Source organism: Rattus norvegicus, chromosome 17, assembly GCF_021556685.1.
Source record: "Rattus norvegicus strain SHRSP/BbbUtx chromosome 17, alternate assembly SHRSP_T2T, whole genome shotgun sequence".
Classification (NCBI taxonomy): domain Eukaryota; kingdom Metazoa; phylum Chordata; class Mammalia; order Rodentia; family Muridae; genus Rattus; species Rattus norvegicus.
In genome coordinates, this window is record NC_141550.1 from 70,624,017 (window position 1) to 70,642,500 (window position 18,484).

The 18,484-nt window shown below is 46.9% G+C and overlaps 2 protein-coding genes across 6 annotated transcripts in view; one reads left to right on the forward strand and one right to left on the reverse strand.

Moving 5' to 3' along the window:
• The window catches only part of Pfkp (phosphofructokinase, platelet), a 64,296-nt gene extending 63,546 nt beyond the window's left edge, over positions 1 to 750 (forward strand). For 2 of the 3 annotated variants that reach the window (XR_015640960.1, XM_087591423.1), the window contains exon 22: positions 301 to 745. Coding sequence is in view for 2 of the 3 variants with exons in the window: in XM_087591423.1 (XP_087447549.1) it covers positions 301 to 442 (142 nt within the window). In the remaining variant the exon portion in view is untranslated. 3 annotated transcript variants of the gene reach the window in all.
• Positions 751 to 2,379: 1,629 nt separating this feature from the next.
• The window catches only part of Pitrm1 (pitrilysin metallopeptidase 1), a 31,988-nt gene continuing 15,883 nt past the window's right edge, over positions 2,380 to 18,484 (reverse strand). For all 3 annotated transcript variants that reach the window (NM_001107363.2, NM_001415160.1, XM_087590765.1), the window contains 13 exon segments: positions 2,380 to 2,780; positions 2,903 to 3,005; positions 3,864 to 4,009; positions 4,964 to 5,089; positions 7,109 to 7,221; positions 7,831 to 7,902; positions 8,967 to 9,087; positions 12,030 to 12,130; positions 13,171 to 13,336; positions 13,572 to 13,648; positions 13,765 to 13,885; positions 15,078 to 15,210; positions 17,458 to 17,574. In NM_001107363.2, the coding sequence (NP_001100833.1) occupies positions 2,687 to 2,780; positions 2,903 to 3,005; positions 3,864 to 4,009; positions 4,964 to 5,089; positions 7,109 to 7,221; positions 7,831 to 7,902; positions 8,967 to 9,087; positions 12,030 to 12,130; positions 13,171 to 13,336; positions 13,572 to 13,648; positions 13,765 to 13,885; positions 15,078 to 15,210; positions 17,458 to 17,574 (1,490 nt within the window). In that variant the 3' untranslated portion in view covers positions 2,380 to 2,686.

The following is an 18,484-nucleotide window of genomic DNA, read 5'->3' on the forward strand; positions in this document are numbered from 1 at the left end:
ATGAGCTTTTCTGAAGCTAAATACACACACACACACACACACACACACTACACTTGATATGGTGGTGCATACCTGTCATCCCAGCAGTTGCTTGACCAGCTGAAGGTTTTCTTTCCGATTTAAGGCCACCCTAGGCTACTTTGTCTTGAAATGAAAAAGAGGAACCTTATCCCAGATATATTTAGGTGACTACCACAAAAGCCAGTTTTCTGGTGAGACTATTCAGTGCTCGGCGGTCTGTAGCAGACAGAAGTTGTCTTCCAGCAGACATATTTGACAGCTGACTTTTCTTCCTGACAGGCACCGTATCCCCAAGCAACAGTGGTGGCTGAAACTGCGGCCGATCATGAAGATCTTGGCAAAGTATGAGGCAAGCTATGACATGTCAGACGTAGGCAAGCTGGAGCCGGTGCATAACCACGGAGAACTATCAGCCATCTGATTGAATATGCCGTCTCCTGACCTGCACACTTACCTAGGGAAGCCTGTAATGTTCTCCAGGGACCACCCCTTTTTGTAACATAGTTATTTATCAGCACTCTATGCAAGAATTGTTGGCCGAGTATTGTCAGCAGTAATAATCAGAGAGCATCACTTGCTATAACCATTGACGCAACAGACCCTAAGACATGAAACCCAGCCTCGCGCGATTGATCACGTGTCAGTTTTCTACTGTACCGGGTACTACTGTCTTGTGCTTTACCATGTGTGTATCTTGTGGGATTAAACATTTGGTTACAACTCCCATGGTACTCGTTTATTGTTTTAAGTTAGGCGTCTGAAACCTCAAGATGATTTTTTTCCCATGCCACCAAAGGTTTCCTCAGCAGTTTTGTGGACAGGGGTTAGCAAAGTCTCCTTAGATGCTCCAGGGACAGGTGTAGATAGGGACCCTGCAAATGCAAAGTCATAAGAGGAGGGGAAAGACAGCATAGTGTTAGCCACCAGCTATGTGTCATTTAGTCAGCATGGAACTCCTATGTGGCTATACTGAAAATCTATGGAAGGGGGATGGGTCAGGGAACCTGAGTTTGAACCTCATGGACATGCACTAGCAGAGACAGACAGATCTCTCGAGCGTGGGCAGCCATCCTAGTCTGCTTAGTGACTCCAGGCCAGTGAGGGAACCTGTTTCGGAAAAACAAAACATGGTGGGTGATGTCTGATGGAGTCTTCTAGCCTCCACATGCATATATATGCAGATTATCTTTTCTCTGTCTCATCTCCACCTCCAACCACCATCTCGCACACAAACACACTGGCCTGAGACCTAAGTATGGTGCTTACTTGGCCTTAACACCGATGATCATACCTGAGAAATTATTAACTCCCAGTCTATGATTTTAGTTACTGCAGGGGTAGCCTAGCATTGTTTTGGTAGACCAGACAACCTTGAGCTCACAGGGATCCTTCCACCTCCCAAGTGCTAGGATTAAGATGTACTTCTCTACTCTGTGCTAGGTTTATGATTTTTTTTCCAATCAGATCACATACAGGATTTTAAAAGCACAGCTCTGAGCTAGTGATTCTCAATTTCAGCCTTAGTTGTACGACAAAGCTGCCAAGGTTTCGAAAGACAATCCGGTATCAGCCTCTTCAAAAGCAGCCAGGGTGCTGGGTTTTTCACCCTCTGGAAGATTTTTCAACTCAACTGTTTAGGGTAAATGATGGGGTCCTTGGCAAAAGCCTATCCACTCTACCCCACGACGCTCCAGCCTGATGAGTTGTCTGGAGGTCAAAGCATCCCTGCCTCTTGTCACTAGTCTGTGTCTTCTCACTTCCGCCTAAAGGCATCCTCCGGAACATCCTTGCAGCAGACATGAGGAAATGTTTACAGAGAAAAGGGATGACTAAATGTCAGTTGTGTTTGAGGATAAATAAAACAGACACTCAGTTTTCTTCCTGTCTCAGTAGAGACAGAGGGCAAAAGCTTGAGGTAACATTAACTTAACAAGCACCCGTGGAGGCTCACTGGGCAGCTCCGTGTAACTCAGCGTTCACACCCTGCTTCCTTCAGGCCTGCAGTGTGACACCACACACACACACACACACACACACACACACACACACACACACACACTCTCCATGCCAAGTTCTGTACTTCCTGTAAGGATTCTAAATGATCTACTTGTTCTTAGTCTTTATGTGTATGAATGTTTGGCCTCCATGCATGTTTGCCAGATGCAGGCAGTGCCCATAGAATCCCTGGAAACTGTGGTTTCAGATGGCTGTGAGCTGCTATTTGGAAGATAATAACCCAAACCTGGTCTCCTGCAAGAGCGGCAAGTGCTTTTTAGCTGCTAAGTCATGTTTCTTAAAGGCCTAGACATTAATTTTAATGTAGTAAATTACTGTTTGGAATAATGACTAAAGCCCAGGTAGGTTGGAGTTGGCTTTTATTTTTAAAATAAATATTTTTATTAGTAATGTTTCAGAATGTTTCAGAAGCTTAATTTGCTCACTGTTGTCATTTAATGCATGATTAATGAATTTCTTCATGGTAACAGTATTTCCTTAAGCGTTTTTGCCCAACTTGCCAGTCAGTAAATACCTTTGGTTGGATTTTCATATGAAAATGGCTTTTGGATCAAAGAAACCAGTAACTCTTGTGATCCATCTACATTAAATCTAGCTCAGAGGCTCAGTTTTTAAGAGCATCTGACTTCTTACGTATACTCAAAGATATTCATCTTATGATCCACGATGGGTCTTTGGCGAGTTTTGAGTTCTCTGGTCCCAGAATAGCCAGGCCGTGCGTGCTCTTCCCGATGCCGAGGTATCTGCAAAGGAGAAGGCACGTTGGACTGTTTTCTATTGGAAGCATTAGTGGTCAACAGGAAGCCTTCATCATCCTGAGTTACCCTACCCCCAGCCCACACAGGAAGCCAGAGCACACACTCACTTATGGCTCACAGAGGTCAGCTTGTCGTGGGTGACAGCGAAGAGCTGTTCCCGGTATGTCTGCTTCATCTCATCGGAGAGGCCGTACAGGAAGTGGTCCATTCCTAAAAGTTAAAGCACAGGTATGGCTGGGGAGCAGGCTGCATAGGAGCCTCTGTGCTCAAAGGACAGCAGGGACACTCCTGTCACTTTTAGGGTATGCTCTTCAACCTAGAGGTCTGCACGGGCAAGACAGATCAAACCTGACATCCTCCTCTGCAAAACAGGACCTGACCCGTTATAGCTCCCTTTTTCAGAGCACAGATGGAGACTCAGTATAGGCCACGTGTGGAGGTTACCATATCAAACGGAAGCAGCACTAAGGATGTGGCCAGGCTTGTGCTGTGTCAAAATATGTTCCCTCACCCAAACTAGCGATCAGATCCCTTTGGAGCTAGAGTCACAGGTGGGTGTTAGCTGCCAGATTCAGGTGCTGAGATCCAAACTCAGCTTTACAAGAGCAATAGCCACTCTTAGATGATGAGCCATGTACCTACCTAGCTCCACCCATCTTGTTTTTTAAGACAAGGTCTCCCTCACTGGCCTGGAGCTCACCAAGCTGGGTCATCTGGCTAACTGCTGAGCTCAAGATTCTACCTGTTCTCACCTTCCCAGGGCTGGGATTAAAAAGCTCTTACTACCGTGCCTGGCTTTTTACACGGATTCAACCAAGGTTGGACCTTTTGCTTAACGAGAATTTTAATAATGGAGCTATCTCTCCAGTCCACAAGAAGCTGCAATGTCAATGTTCCAGCCTTCAGGTGTAGATATCATGTTACACAGGACAGAGAGATGGGAGGAACTGGAACAACATAGTGGCTACCATGTTTCATGCATGTGAGCACAGAGACGGGTGACTTAGAATACTGTATGGAATTCTGCCTGGGGAAACCATGCACCCAGGTTTCCAGAACTCAACGTACCTTTATCCGATGGAGCAACAGGAGAATCCACAGCGGAGAAAACGGAAAGCTTGGCTTCATCAATGTCCTGCTGTGTGAACTTTCCAGATTTAGCCCAGTCTATAGCCTTCCCAAAAGACTGTAGTGTTTCTATGGAGTTTGGATCCCTGGAAAACCCAATAAAATCAATACAGAAGCATTATATCATAAGGGGAAACAATCTATGGTAATCATGTAGATTTAACAGTTATTTTTTCCCCTTCTGATAGTCTATACTCTACATAACCCAATGACAGAGCTCACTCTCTGGAGCAATTTAAATCTGACTCAGGAAGCCCCACAACACGCTCTCTGTATTTAATACTGCAATTCACCTCACTGCTAGACTGTGACTTCATCTGTAAAGGAAGTCTAGTGGATGGAGGGGTGTCAGGACTCCCTAAGACATTAATGGAGAAGACACACGTTAAACTAGCCCCTTACTTCCTTAGACGGACCCAGAATAATCTAGAAGTTAGCTGGAGGTGGGATGGGGTGGGGGGTGCAGGGAGCTTGGAGTACTTTCTTGTGTCTAAGACAAAGCTCCTCTTAGTTCTTTAGGCTCATGATCAAGGAACTGAAGATGTGTCCATGGGACCCTCCCTGTTTAAAGTTGAGTTCTATGGTACAGTCAGGACAAGGAGAAAGATTGGTGGCAGGTGGTGCTCTTGACACATCGGTGTACAAGAATTCAATAGTGGCTCAGGAACTAACCATTTACAGAAAAGGGCAACAGTCTCCCTCTATGAAAACCCAACAGAACTGTATCTCAATTCCGTTCCCACCATAGAAGTAAGTTCAGAAACCATTCTGACTGCATTCTAGCAAAACAGGCTGATTATCAGGTTAGAATTTTGTCTAATATAGACAAGACAGCAACACAACTGTGTCTGTTCCTTGCAGCAAGACAGGAAAGATACAGCTGGCTATGGTTAGTTGCTCTAGATGGGGGCCAAATAAAGAGCATCTGTACTCTTTGCTGTGCTAACATTGGCAGAGCGTGCTGACATTCTGAGAGAACAGAGCCAGCGGCTGGAATGTGGGCGCTCTCACATGGGACACATGTTAACTCAGAAACTCACCTGTAAGAGTAGAGCGTGAAGATCCCGGTGTGGGTGACTTTAGCACCTCCACCATAAGCACCCCCCTTTTCTCGAATTTCCGTATGCAAGAATTTAGCTGTCATTAAACGGGCAAGGATCTTAAGGCTGAAGAGAGAGAAACCAAGTTAGAAAGAGCATGGCGCACAGGAAGCCTACTATGAAAACCAAAGCCTAGGGGTGGGGTACAGAGCTGGAAAGGAAAAGAAAGTCCAGCTAAGGTGTAAGGCCGTGTACAGTTGCCCTCTTCTAAGCACTGACTTCCGCTCCATCACCCAGGGCCGTTCTAAGCTTCTGAGGTGGCAGCGGGGCACGGAGTCCTCAGAGGAATCTGGAACGGACCCTAATTTGCAGATCTTGCTTTCAGAGATGCATCCATGAAGCCGGCTGCTGCCTCAGGGCTTCGGGACAGCCTGTCCTCCTCCCTTGTGGGTCTGTCTCTCCGCAGGACCCCTGAGGTACACTGTCTATGTGCCTCTTATCTGCCACTTTCAAAATGTCCCTGCAGCTCTCACACACTGCACGCCATCCGTCCTGAGTGGCTAACAGTGACTGCCAACCTGACGGGAAGGAGTGAATGTGGGCTGCAGCATCCCATGAACTTGGGTCCCAGACTGTGTACAGAGTGGAGTGCGAGTTAGCACCAGCAGCAATTGCTCCCCACTTCCTGGCTGTGGACTTACTATGTGTGGTTTCATGATCCTCCTGCCAAGGTTTCTTCATCCTGCAAAAACGTAGCTTCCAAGTGTGAACAAGAATAAACCTCCCTTCCGTAGTTGTTACTGTCTTGTCACAGCAGGGACAAAGGGGTGTGTGTGTGTGTGTGTGTGTGTGTGTGTGTGTGTGTGTCTCAAATGTAAGGACTTGGGTTCATTCTATCTTTATCAGAGAGATTTAACGTTTAATTATATAATTATTAAAGATGAGGAGAGTACGTTTTCTTTGAAGGACATTTGCATTTAGGGGCACAAGTATCTATATCGTTGCACACTGGACTGCTTAGGGATATAAATAATTCACAAAAATAACTGCACACAGGGGCTGGAGAGATGGCTCAGAGGTTAAGAGTACTGGCTACTCCTGCAGAGGTCTAGAGGTTCTGAGTTCAATTCCCAGCATCCACATCGTGGCTCATAACCGGCTATGATGAGATCGGGTGCCCTCTTCTGGTGTGCAGATGCATATGCAGGAAGAACACTGAATACATAATAAAATAAATCCTTTAAAAAAAAACAACTGCACCCAATACTGGGTGTTTTATTCAGAAAGATGCTATTTATAGACTCCTACTAGGTTGTTCTGTTTTGTATATGACGATTGCAGAGTGGCAAAGTCAGAGGATGCGAATGACAGACTGGTCCAATGTAACACAGGGTCCCGTGTGCAAAGCTGGTGCAGAAACTCTACATATGAAGCATGTCTTGTGCCCTCTACAGCACTCACACGCAGGCCTCTGTGTGTGTGTGCACGCGTGTGTGCGCACGCGCTTCAGAAATCAATGGTATCTTCCCTCTGAGTCTCTGTATTATAAATCGAATCAGGTCATGTACTGTGTGTGCTTTCTGAGCGCTGACTGTGTACAGGGTGAGCTCCCTTGTTTCAGACTCGAGCGTATTTATCTCCAGTGTCCTTGAAGACTTTACGTTCTGGGGCAGGCTGGCCCTGTGGTCTCATGACAAGGAGAAAAGAGAAGGGCCCAAGGGTGATGACAAACATTGTGCCCTGAGAACAGGTGGAAGGCAAGCCATTTCCAGAAGCCAGAAGCCCCTCACTCAAGGGGGAAACATGGCTGAGACTTTGAACCTGGACTCTAGCTGACAGCTTCTGCAGTGCACACCCAGTCACTTCGGCTGGACATTGGAAGTGCAGGATTGGATATTCTGTGGTCAACTGCTTGCTCTCCGCTCTTTTCCTTTTAATTGGTGTATGCTAGTAGTAAGCTCAGTCATTTGGAGTGAAAGTTCAGCTACCACGGCCATTCTTTAGACAGAAGGTCCTTAATTTTTACAGAGCCATCTCCCCAACCTGACCCTTTTCTACCTTCTAGCAAGCTGGACCAACCGTTTCACTCAAGTCTAGTTGTGAGAGGGGGATGCATTCCTCCCCAACCCCCCGCCCTCCACCTACCTGGCATGATCTGGATCGGCATAGGGGACGGTTCTGACACACTCGCCAACGTAATTCACCGGGAAGGGCAGCACGAAATGTGTCTTCATCTGGCACGGCTTGAAGGTGGGGTCCTAAGGGGCAGAGAGGGCTACGGGTCAGACCAGGACGCCCAACCCAATGTGGCCCTCAGGTTGTAAATGCAGGCGGCAGCATCCTGGCATCAACTTCTCTATGGGAGTCACTAGTGAGGCCACTGCTAAGAGCAGAACCTCACAAACTAGGAAGCTTTAATGAGAAACACTCCACCATTCGGCAAGGTGCAATAAAATGAAATTACTATTGCATTAAAGGCGTTTCAGATGGTGCACCAGTTTCCATGAACACATGAAACTACCATGCGAAGGACCAGGTCAAGCATTACAACTGTGGAAACCTGTGAGTAGAGAGGGGTGGATGTTATGGGATGTTACGCGATGGTCTGACCGGAGGCAGCCGCTGCCATGTAACCATCAGATGCTACACTGTGTAAACCGAGCAGAGATGAGACCATTTGACCCAATAAGCAGAGGCTTATGAAAGGATGGGACCCCCATTCTGGGCTGTCTCAAGAAAAGAAGGCTTAGAGTGGTAATGACAAGGGACAGCACACCCCCTGGTCTAAGGTTATGGTTCAGCCCTGGAATGGTCCCACTAGAAGAATGCTTGAGGGTATGGCAAGCCTGCCAGCCTAGGTCACTTACTGTTATCAACTTTCTGATGATCTGGGACCCATCGGCATGGGCACCTCCACTGGGGCCACTGGGTGTGGGTTTCTGAAAATAAAAAAGGATCCAAGCGTGAAGAGACACTTCCTTGAAATATTTATTAAGGCACAGACATTATAAAGTTACAGTTACATGGGTTAGCCAAGGCAGACAGGCTGCATATTGTAATGGAAGCTTAAGCATGTTTTTCAAATAGTTAATGAAGACAGCCTGTGTACAAACTTAAGGTATTTTAACCACTCTCCTCCTCCTCCCACCCCCACCCCGTGGTACTTTCTAGTCATAAAACTGTGTCTTTCGGGCCCCGTGTGACAGCACTCTGTAGGGCTGGACCCACAAGGTGGAAACAGACAACTGATTCCACAAGCTGTCCTCTGACCTTCACATACACATATACACACATATACACACATATACACACATATGAACACAGAGAGAAATAAATGTACCAGCAACAACAAAACAATGATCTAGATATATCTGTGTCCTCCAAAGCAAGAGGTTGGGGTGACAAGACAAGCTCTAGACAGAGGGTCCTACAGAGCAGCAGGTCACCTCCATGTGCTCTCCCGTCCTTAGGGTGGTGAAGAGGCCAATGAGAAGGGACGTGTGAACTGTGGCACAGATGACACTAAAGTAATTCCTACAAGAGCTGCAAAGTGACAGCTTTCTGCTGTGACAAGAGAGGCTCCCAGGGACTCAGACTCAAAAAACAAAAGCTAAACAAACGTCTGCAGATCAAAGGAGCTGTGACCTCCTGTGCCATCACTGACAGGCATTGGACGCTAGGACAAATGAGACAAAGAGAAAGGCTTTCACCAACTTGTGTGGGATTCGGGGCCCTAGCAAACTGCAAGAGACAAGGTCATCAGACTAAGGTTTCCGGCTCTTTGTTAATGGTACCGAGTCCCACGCCAAACTCTTCTCTTCCCTATTGGAAAAAGCTCACTACTGCATGTGAGCAAAAACATAGTGTGTGATGGAGACCAAAGCAAGGGTCTGAACTCACTGAAGTATGGTGATGCTGGGCAAGTCACTCAATCCTCTTATCTACCGCCTGCCTGAGAATCAGGACGCGTGTCAGGGTGAGAGGCACACCTGGGTTCCATTACCTCGACAATATGGGGGCGGACAGGCTTCCGTTCCTTTTTGCTTCGGCCGACGTTTCTAAGGAAGTTTTCCACCTCTTTCTCTGCCTGAGGCATCTGCTGAGGGGTAGCATTCACTGAGCATCTGCGGAGAAGAATCGTGTACACGTAAAACCATCTAGCCATCCCCCTCCCCTACATTTTATGAACTTATCACACCCGAGTATGAGGGACACAAAGATGTGACGTGATTAACATTGCTTTGTCATAAAATACAGAAGAGCCGTTAAATGAAACGGGATGCAGATGTGGCAAGCATGCAGCCCCTCTCATTCTGTACCCACACGTCACTGCGACACAGCTGTTAACAAATGCCTTCAGATTTATGACAAAGGGTGGAAAATTTAAAACAAAGAAACATGAATATCCCTAAAAGACTCAACAATCTGAAACTACATACTTGCTGCTAAAGTAGAGAATTACAAACAGTGTGTGTGTGTGTGTGTGTGTGTGTGTGTGTGTGTGTGTGTGTACGAGTCTACATGTGGGCCACATGTGGAGGTACCTGCCCGGGAGGCCAGGAGAAGACAGTGGATTCTCTGAAGCTGGAGTGTTACAGAGAGTTGTGAGACGCTCAATGTGGGTGCTGGGAACTGAACTCTAGTCCTCTGTAAGAGGTAGCAAATGCTCTTAACTGCTGAGCCATCTCTCCAGCCCCATACAGCAGAAACTTAAGGTACCGAAAATATTTTAAAACATCCTGTTACAAAATTCCTCCAAACTGGAGAGAATCACAAAGATCAGCCATCAGAGAACCCTGCAGTGTTTTACGGTGTGCACATTTCCCGATTTGGGCACTGAATTCACAGCCGTGACTATTGAATTCATGCCAACTGTATATGAGCTCTATACTCACTCTTTGTGTTTATTATCAATTTATTGTCTGTGAGAAACTTGCAAAAAGAGTTTTATCGAGAAGGAAGAGGACAGTCTATGGTGTGAAGTAACCCAGGCTGGTCTTGGTTGTTATAGTGAGTGCTGGCTAAGCTAGTCTGGGATGTGAAGTTGAACACAGGAGGAAGCAAGCCCAGGACACAGGTTAAGTGCTGGAGTGTAAAATGAACACTGGGAAAGGTTAGCCTGGGATGTGAGAGTGAGTGCTGGGCCAAGCTGGCCTGGGGAATTATGGTAAAGCCTGGGGCAGAAGGGCAAGCACTGAATTCAGCTGGCCTGGGTAGAGGGGGAAGGAAGTACAAGTCAGGCCCACATAAACCCAGGGCTGGAGCACTGACCCCATTCCTGCCAGCTAGCAGCCCTGTGGCATCTGTTAGTGGAGAAAGGTGTAGGTTGATGTCTTTATTCAGGAAGGCAGGTATAGGATAGAAGGAGGCCTATCATAGGACAAGAAGGAAGGATGGGTGGGAGAAAAGTTTTAGAAAGGAGAGAAAGAGCCAAAGTGAGAGAAGGAGTTGTGAGAACATTGTGGCAGATGTTAAGATTCTTTTCTGCACATAGATACAGGATGTTATGACTATTTTTAAGGGATGGGTGTGTACAGGATTTTGTGCTGTCTAGATGGGCAAATTATATCTTATCAATTGGATCAAAGGTTATTGTGTGGTGTGTTCTTTCCTGTGGTGACTTAATCGAGTCCGCACTAAGAGAGCTGGGAAATAGGCAGTCTCTGTCTGAAACTGGCCTGGCAGTGACCCACCTTGGGAACTAGACGGGTAGAGAGATTGTTGCCGGGCTCAGAGAGTAGCCGTCGGCAGTGTGAGATGGGGTGCAGCTTAGTGGGTGAGACCCTTTGCTGATTGAGATGAAAATATCCCACAGATGCCAAGTGGCCCTACGGTGCCAGCACTAGTGCGGGATAAAAGAAACCATTTTTTATTATTTACCGCGACAGAAAGGCACCAGTAATCTATGCAAAACAGAAGCTTTGATTATGCACTGTCTAATCACAATCCACTAATAATCAGTATTATCAGTAGCAAGGCACTGCATGTAAATTACTGATAATTCATCTCCATGTGTGCCTGAGCCTGAGGACAGAGAGCTAATGTAATGTGTGCAAACTGTTTCAAGACATCCGTTGTCTTGGCTAGTTTTCTATCACCTCGAACATGCTAGAGTTCTCTGAGAGGGAACCTCCACTGAGAAGAATGCTTTGTAAGATCCTGCTGTAGGGCATTCTCTTAATCAGTGACTGATGGGGGAGGGCCCAGCCCACCGTGGGTGGTGCCATCCTGGGCTGGTGTTCCTGAGTTCTATAAGGAAGCGGGCTGAGCAAGCCACAATGAACAAGTCAGGAGGGTACCCACCTGTGGCCTTTCTCCTGCCTCCAGGTTCCCACCTGCTGCCTGTCTTGGCTTTCCTCAGTGGACTGTGACCCTTTCCTGCCCAAGTTGCTTTTGGTTATGGGGTTTCATCACAGAAGCGGAAACCCCAACTGGGACCCTGAGATTGAGTAAGATAACCTTCTCTATGGATTTTTTTTTTTTTTTTTTTGGTTCTTTTTTTTTCGGAGCTGGGGACCGAACCCAGGGCCTTGTGCTTCCTAGGCAAGCGCTCTGCCACTGAGCTAAATCCCCAACCCCTGGATTTTTTACTTTATAGTTCTAGAACTTTTTTTTAAAGGTCTAATTTTTTTTTTTTTTTTTTTTTTTTTTAACTGTAAGTAAACTACAGTATTGCTGTCTTCAGACACACCAGAAGAGGGCATCAGATCCCATTACAGATGGTTGTGAGCCACTATGTGGTTGCTGGGATTTGAACTCAGGACCTTTAGAAAAGCAGTCAGTGCTCTTAACCGCTGAGCCATCTCTCCAGCCCACAGTTCTAGAACTTAATTGCTTTCTTCTCCACGTCATACAACTTTTACTAAGTTAAAATGCAATTCTTTTTATTCTCTCGGCACACTAAAGTCTAGAGTGAATCCTGTAACCTAACGCCTAAATGATACACACTTTCTCTCTTAAAGATAAATTCAGGTAATTTCATCTTCAAATGAAAAATACCTCAAAATAACACTTGACAAAATAGTGTGACTCCTAACAGCTGTTTGGGGACAGGCAGGACACCCACCTCATGTTGTCACAGTTTAGTAGATACTTCTTGATCCGGGGTAGTTTTCTCAGGATGGGCTTGATGTCTGTCATTTCGGCAATTCTTTTCATCACCTTCACCTGAACCATAGGAGGCAGACATAGAGTCAGACCACACCGACAGTCAAGACACTGCACAGTTCAGACTTTACAGGACAGCTATGGCGCTTGGGATGAGAAAAGCACCCCTAAGACTCATTTAAACACTTGATCCCCGGAAGGTCAGGGTGATGTTTGGGGAGGCTATGGAGCTCCTAGGAAGTAGAGGGGTCACAATACGCAGAAATGACTATAAGAAAGCCAATAGCTTGTACACAACAGTCTCTGCTTCTGCCTCATGATGCCACGCCTTTCCCTCCAGGATAGACTCCATCCCTTGGGAACCACAAGCTAAAGGTCTCTTCTTCCTTACATTGCCTTTGGTTACGACATTTTATCAGACTAGCAGAATAACTAATGCCAGAGTGCGATTTGTGATGCTCTGGAGTTTGGCAGAGTTGTAGAAAAGTGTCTCCACAGCACATCGTTTAGGCGCCATGTAATTTTCATGTCAGCAGTAATTTCATAGTTTCCAGTTGTCTGTTCTCTCTCTGGATAGGTCTGAAGAGCGGACATCCCTAACACAGGTTGTGACTGGCCACTGGATGTGTCCAGCTTGGGTGAAGCTGAAGGACTGTGAAGTACAAGGAAGAAAGGAAAAACACTTTCCTCCATGAAGGCTGTGTGTGTGTGTGTGTGTGTGTGTGTGTGTGTGTGTGTGTGAGTGTGTGTGTGTGTGTATGTGTGTGTGTGTGTGTGTGTGTGTGTGTGTGTGTGTGTGTGTGTGTGTGTAGGCCAGAGGACATCTTCAGCTTCCATTTCTCAGGAACCGCCCACCTTTTTAAAGAGACACTGTCTCTCACTGGCCTGGCACTCCCCAAACAGGTTAGGCTGGCCAGCCAGCAATGCTCAGGGATCCACCTGTCTCGGCCTCTTTGGCACTAGGATCTAAGCACAAACCACCAAACACAGCTTTCAGAAGGTTAGCTTTCTGAGGTGGAATCATGTATGACTGGAGAACATTACCAACTCCCGGAACCCTTGCTCATCTAGGACCAGCACGTGGCCTTGCTGGTGCCCACCTGATCCATCCCACTGAAGGTCTCCTGCAAGTCCCCTGCAGGCGTGAGTGTCTTGCCTGCTCTGAGGGCTGCGTAGAGATGCCCCGAGTCTGGGATCCCGTTGGAGAGCTCCTGAGCGCTCATCCTCACCAACACTTTGAAGTGCTCTTCTTCTTCAAAGCATGGGCTACGAAAGGAGAGGGAAGTCAGTGAGGGGAGAGAGTGACCCAGCTCCACTCCGACACCCAGAGGAGTTGTTACAGAGGAACTCAGCATCTTTCAAATGATTCCATGTGCTTTGCAATTAATTGCGAGTAAAACGAGACTAGAATCTGACAAGTGAGACAAATCACTTGGCAGAGCATTTCAGAGTTAGATATGCCACACCCCCATTTATTAATATATGGTGTGAGTAAAGTTACTTGTTAAATATTTCGCTCCACAGATGCATCATGTCTGGCAGGTTCCGCTCCAGGCAGAGGGATGAAAATAACACACCCTGTATCCCCAAAGGAAGACACAAGACAAAATTAATTAGGGTACCATGACAGACGAGGACACCCTGGAAACTGTAGCCTTTGACTGCAGTATGATGGGGCATGATGGGCTGCCTACCTGCTCGTAGGTGTCCAGCTGCGAGTCATCAGGGAGCACATGGGGGGTGACGGTCATGCCTCCCGTCTTCAGCTCGATCTGTTGAGCTTGCTCTCTGTAGTTGAGGATGCCACAACCCAGCCTGAAGAGCAAGAAGATACCCGAGTTACGGGAGCCCACCCGGGTAATGCCCGAGCTACTGGCTGTGCCTACCATTTCCACACCCTCCACAGGTTACGTACGTGTGCTAAGTCATAACCGCAGCTCTCTGTACCTGCTGTACACTGTGCAGCTTTGAATTTGTTGGCATTAACCCTCTACACGGCTCACGTGCCCTCTCACAGAGGTACGAATCCGTTTCTCCATTTGGAGCTCATGTCCAGCGCTGAGGACCTAGCCAAACGCTTCAGTAGCTACCGTCTCTTAGTAAAGACAACAGGCTGAGCATGCTTTTCCAGCCTTTAGCTCGAACGTCTTTCCTGAGTGCTATCTTCCTCCTACACACGTTCACAGACTTCATTTGCTCCAATATCTGGCAACGGGGTGGGAGGGATCTGAGAAATTCTGCGTGCTAATGTATCTAGAAGAAGCATTATCAATCTGAGCCCAGAGGACTCCTGAGAGGGGCCCTGAAAACTGGTTTAAAAGTGCAAAAAGTGGGAGTTACTAAAAAGGTTGAGACGGGGGACAGAATGTCCCAAGGATCAGGGACATTTTCCATGGCAATCCAGTCCTCAGCAGTGGCAGCAAGGGCTGCTGGGCCATGTCCAGCTTTGTTCCCCTTTATGGTCCTAGAGGAGGAGAGGAACTCTGCAGCTGCTTCCTCTCAGCTTACCACTGTCAAGGAAAACCCCAAGCACGATTCCAAATCTATCCGTACCCACCCTGGGCTGTGGGGAAAGCAGCCGCTGCAGAGTTGGCTCGGGAGAGAAGCAGAGGAGTCCACCAAACTCTGCAAAGACACCCCTCAAAGTGTAGCTACTCCTTACACTGAGTTGTTCCTACTTCCTGACTAGGTATATTCCCTTTCTTCAAGATCTTTGGCGATCCATCCGTTCAGATGCCTTCATAAGTATAATCCATCCACAGATTAATATTGTAACATTATTTATGTAAGAAAATATGACTGTAAGAGAGCAAATAGCTTGTAGATACTGTGCCGCTAAGTTTATGAAACAAAGTGACGCCCTGGGAGATGACTACCATCACAAGGGATTAACAGGGCATAACACAAATACATAAAGGACACACACACACACACACACACACACACACACACACACACACACATGATGACAAGCATGGATGTGCACCTACTGTGTTCCACAACTCACTTGGTCAGCACACTGCAGAAGAGAGGCACGAAGGGTCTCAACTCCTCCGGCAGCGTGTTTAAACTGGAAAAGGCTCGGAAATACACAATGCCGTTGGTGGGCTGCGGGCAGTACTGCACAGGGACGTCTCCAGCTGGAAAACAAAAGCAGTTGCTCTTGCTTTAACTGATCACATTTCAGTGGTTTTGTTGCTGTGGTCTTTGAAACCCGGGTTTCATGTATCCAAGGCTGTTCTCACACTAGATGCTTTGGTGAAGGATCGCCTTGGACTCTTGACCTCTCTTGCTGGGATTACAGGTAGGGGCCCTCTCACTTGGTTTTTTATATGATGCTGGGGAGGGAGCTCAAGACTGTGCATGGTGGGCAAGTTCTCTCCCTTCTGAACTACACCTCCGGCCCCTAATCATTCTTAGTATGTAAGGAATCACACTACTGCTTTTCAAGGATGAAGGCTTAAGACTTGGAAGAACACAGAAATGCCCCGTTTATTTCCTACAGCGGACACGGGTTTCCCACTGCACTTTCCTACCGGTATGACACTGAAACCCTTTGCAGTGTTACGTCATCCCTGCTTGCTGAGGCACTGAGATGGAGAAGGATCCTATTTTTCTGAACGTCCAGCTGATTTCTGCAACATCTCAGTGTCCGTTTCACCTGTAACTGAGCCCTCTACCGAGTGCTTCCCTTCATCAACACAGTTAGGTCCACAACATGGTCAGGCTCACAACATCTGACTGCATCATAGCATCTAATCTACACGCTGATAGTCTCCCGCACTGAGTAGTGTGTAATGCCCTGTCCTCCACAAGCCCTCAATGTCCTTATGACCTTAGGGTGTCCCCCCATCTCTAGGGTAGGTTTTTAGGGTTCTATTTAACATTTCTCCACCCAGCACAGTGCCCTACACATGAAAAAGGAATGAAAACTTTTGTTGATGATCGATTTATTGTCCCTATGAAAGAGACAGAAACTTACTAGAGAAAATTAATGAGATTTGCATCTAAATAAATTATAAGAGGGGTTGGGGTGATTGCTCTGTACGTAAGTTTCCTGCCTCACATGCATGAGCACCAAAGCTTGGATCTCCAGACAGACATCCATGTAAAATGTCACATGGGCATAGCAGCCACCTGTAGTTTTAGAAGGTTGGAGACGGGACTCCCCAGAAAAGGCTGTCTAGAAAGAGTAGCCCTAATAGTCAACTCTAGGTTGGAAGACCCTGCCTTAATAAATAATGTACGAGGTCAGTGGAGAATGATCCCCAATATCAACCTCCACATGCACATGCTCCCACATGTTCCCACAACCACATACATGTATACATACACACACACACCCATGCCGACATATGAAAATGGAAAAATAAAAATCTGTAGATTAAAACATTAACCCCAATATCTAGAAACACCCCCCACCTGCCTACACAAACCTATTAAACACCTATTACAAGTGAGATATTCACTGTTAAAATATGCAAGGTGGATTGGAGATAACTCACTAGAAACAGTGTACCTAAGCTGGGGTTGTCATCAAGTGCTTGCCTAGCACACAGGAGACTCTCAGTTGTTCCAAGATCAAATCATATGGAATCAAATCCCGTCCTCCACAGTGCGCATTAAAGTCCAACGCTGGTCTGAATCAAAAACTATCCATGGCCACTCAGGAGTTCATTCACCTGCTATCATCTTCCAGGAACATGCTATTCTAGAGATAACTGTCTCCCATGCCACCAGCCACAAGCTAGCCTGGGGTCTTGTAAGCAGTGAGACAGGAGTCCAAGAGCGCCCCAGGCCCTTTCCCTGCCATCACTGCCTAACTCCTCCAGGGGTTTACCCTACCACATCCTCTTCTTCAAAATAATTCTCAAGGGCCGGGAGAAAGCTCAGTTGGTGCAAACAAAGGCCTGAGTTGGATCCTCACAATCTCCTTTTAAAAAAAAGACCTGGAGGTGGAGGTACACGCTGGTAATCCCTGAGCTGGGAGATGGAGGCAGGTAGTTCTCTTGGATCTGCAGCTTGACTGAATTGCAAAACCCTAGTACCAGTGAGGACAGGTAGAAAGCACCTGAGGAATTAAACCAAGATTGGCCTTTGGTCTAGACACACACACACACACACACACACACACACACACACACACACACACGCACGCACGCACACACACGCACGCACACACGGCACACACATGCATACATATGTATGTGCACATACAAACCAAACAATAACAATTTGCAAGGCATACCAACAGTAGAGCCATATAAACAGGCTGTTCATTGAGATGTTTTCTGGAAAACATCTAAAACCTGCCCCTGCCTGTTTGCAAATTGCGATTCAACACAGTCAAAGAACCCAGGCACCCATGGGAATGGCTTGATGATGACCTGAGAGGGCGATGTCAAACTTGGTGAAAGGCATGGTGGGCTCGATGTCAGAGACTTTTAGTGCCGGGAGACAGGAGGCGTCTTGATGTTTACTTTGCTGCTTCTGCAATTCTAAACCTGAAGTGGAGAAAAAGAAGAGACAAAGAAACAGAAAGTGAAAAAACCCAAAGGAACCTGCCTATAAGGTTTGGAGTTTGGAGGTTTTAGGGTCTGAATGTGCTATATTCTTCATTATCCAAGATGCACCAGGAGGTACTGAGGCCACAAGCTGAGAGGATCTGATCCTCACGGTGGACAAGGGACTGCCGCTCCATGTCTAGGCAAACCGATGTCACTGCGAGATTCTGCAGCTTCCTGGGCACTCCAATTGCTCCTCACTTGTATACACTCAGTAATTATCTGAAACACTCAGCTATCTTACTTTTTCCTTTTCTCAAATCAAAAGGTCCCTTGTGGTAAGGACTTTTGTCTTTTATGCAAGTCGGTCACCAAAGACACTGATGACTAGCCTTAATAAACCTTTCCCCACACACAGGCATTTTCTGTCTGGACTTCAACCCACAGAATTTCTAACTACTGAACTGCACGATTTAAAACCCACAGAGTGGTTTTTAAAACAACCATTGTGGTACCAGCACTGTGCCTCCCTACTTTAAAGGGGCTCTGTCACGCATGTGTACAGGAAAAACACCTTCTATAACACGAGCATCGTCGTTAACGTCTTTGCTACTGCTCTATTTCAATCTTCAACTTGATGCAACCTAGAGATACTTGGACCAGGCTGACTTGGGTATGTCTGTGAGGGGACTGTCTGTCTGGACTGAGCTAACTGAGGTAGGAAGACCTACCCTGAATGTAGGTGCCACCATTCCTGAGCTGGGCTCTGAACTGTGTAAAAGTGAAGAAAGCTAGCCAAGCACAGGCAAGTGGACACGCATGCGTGCATGCTCTGTGCTCTGACCTTGACTCAGGATGGGCTTTGATAGCTGTTTCACATGCCTGCCACCTTAGCCTCCCTCCTATGGTG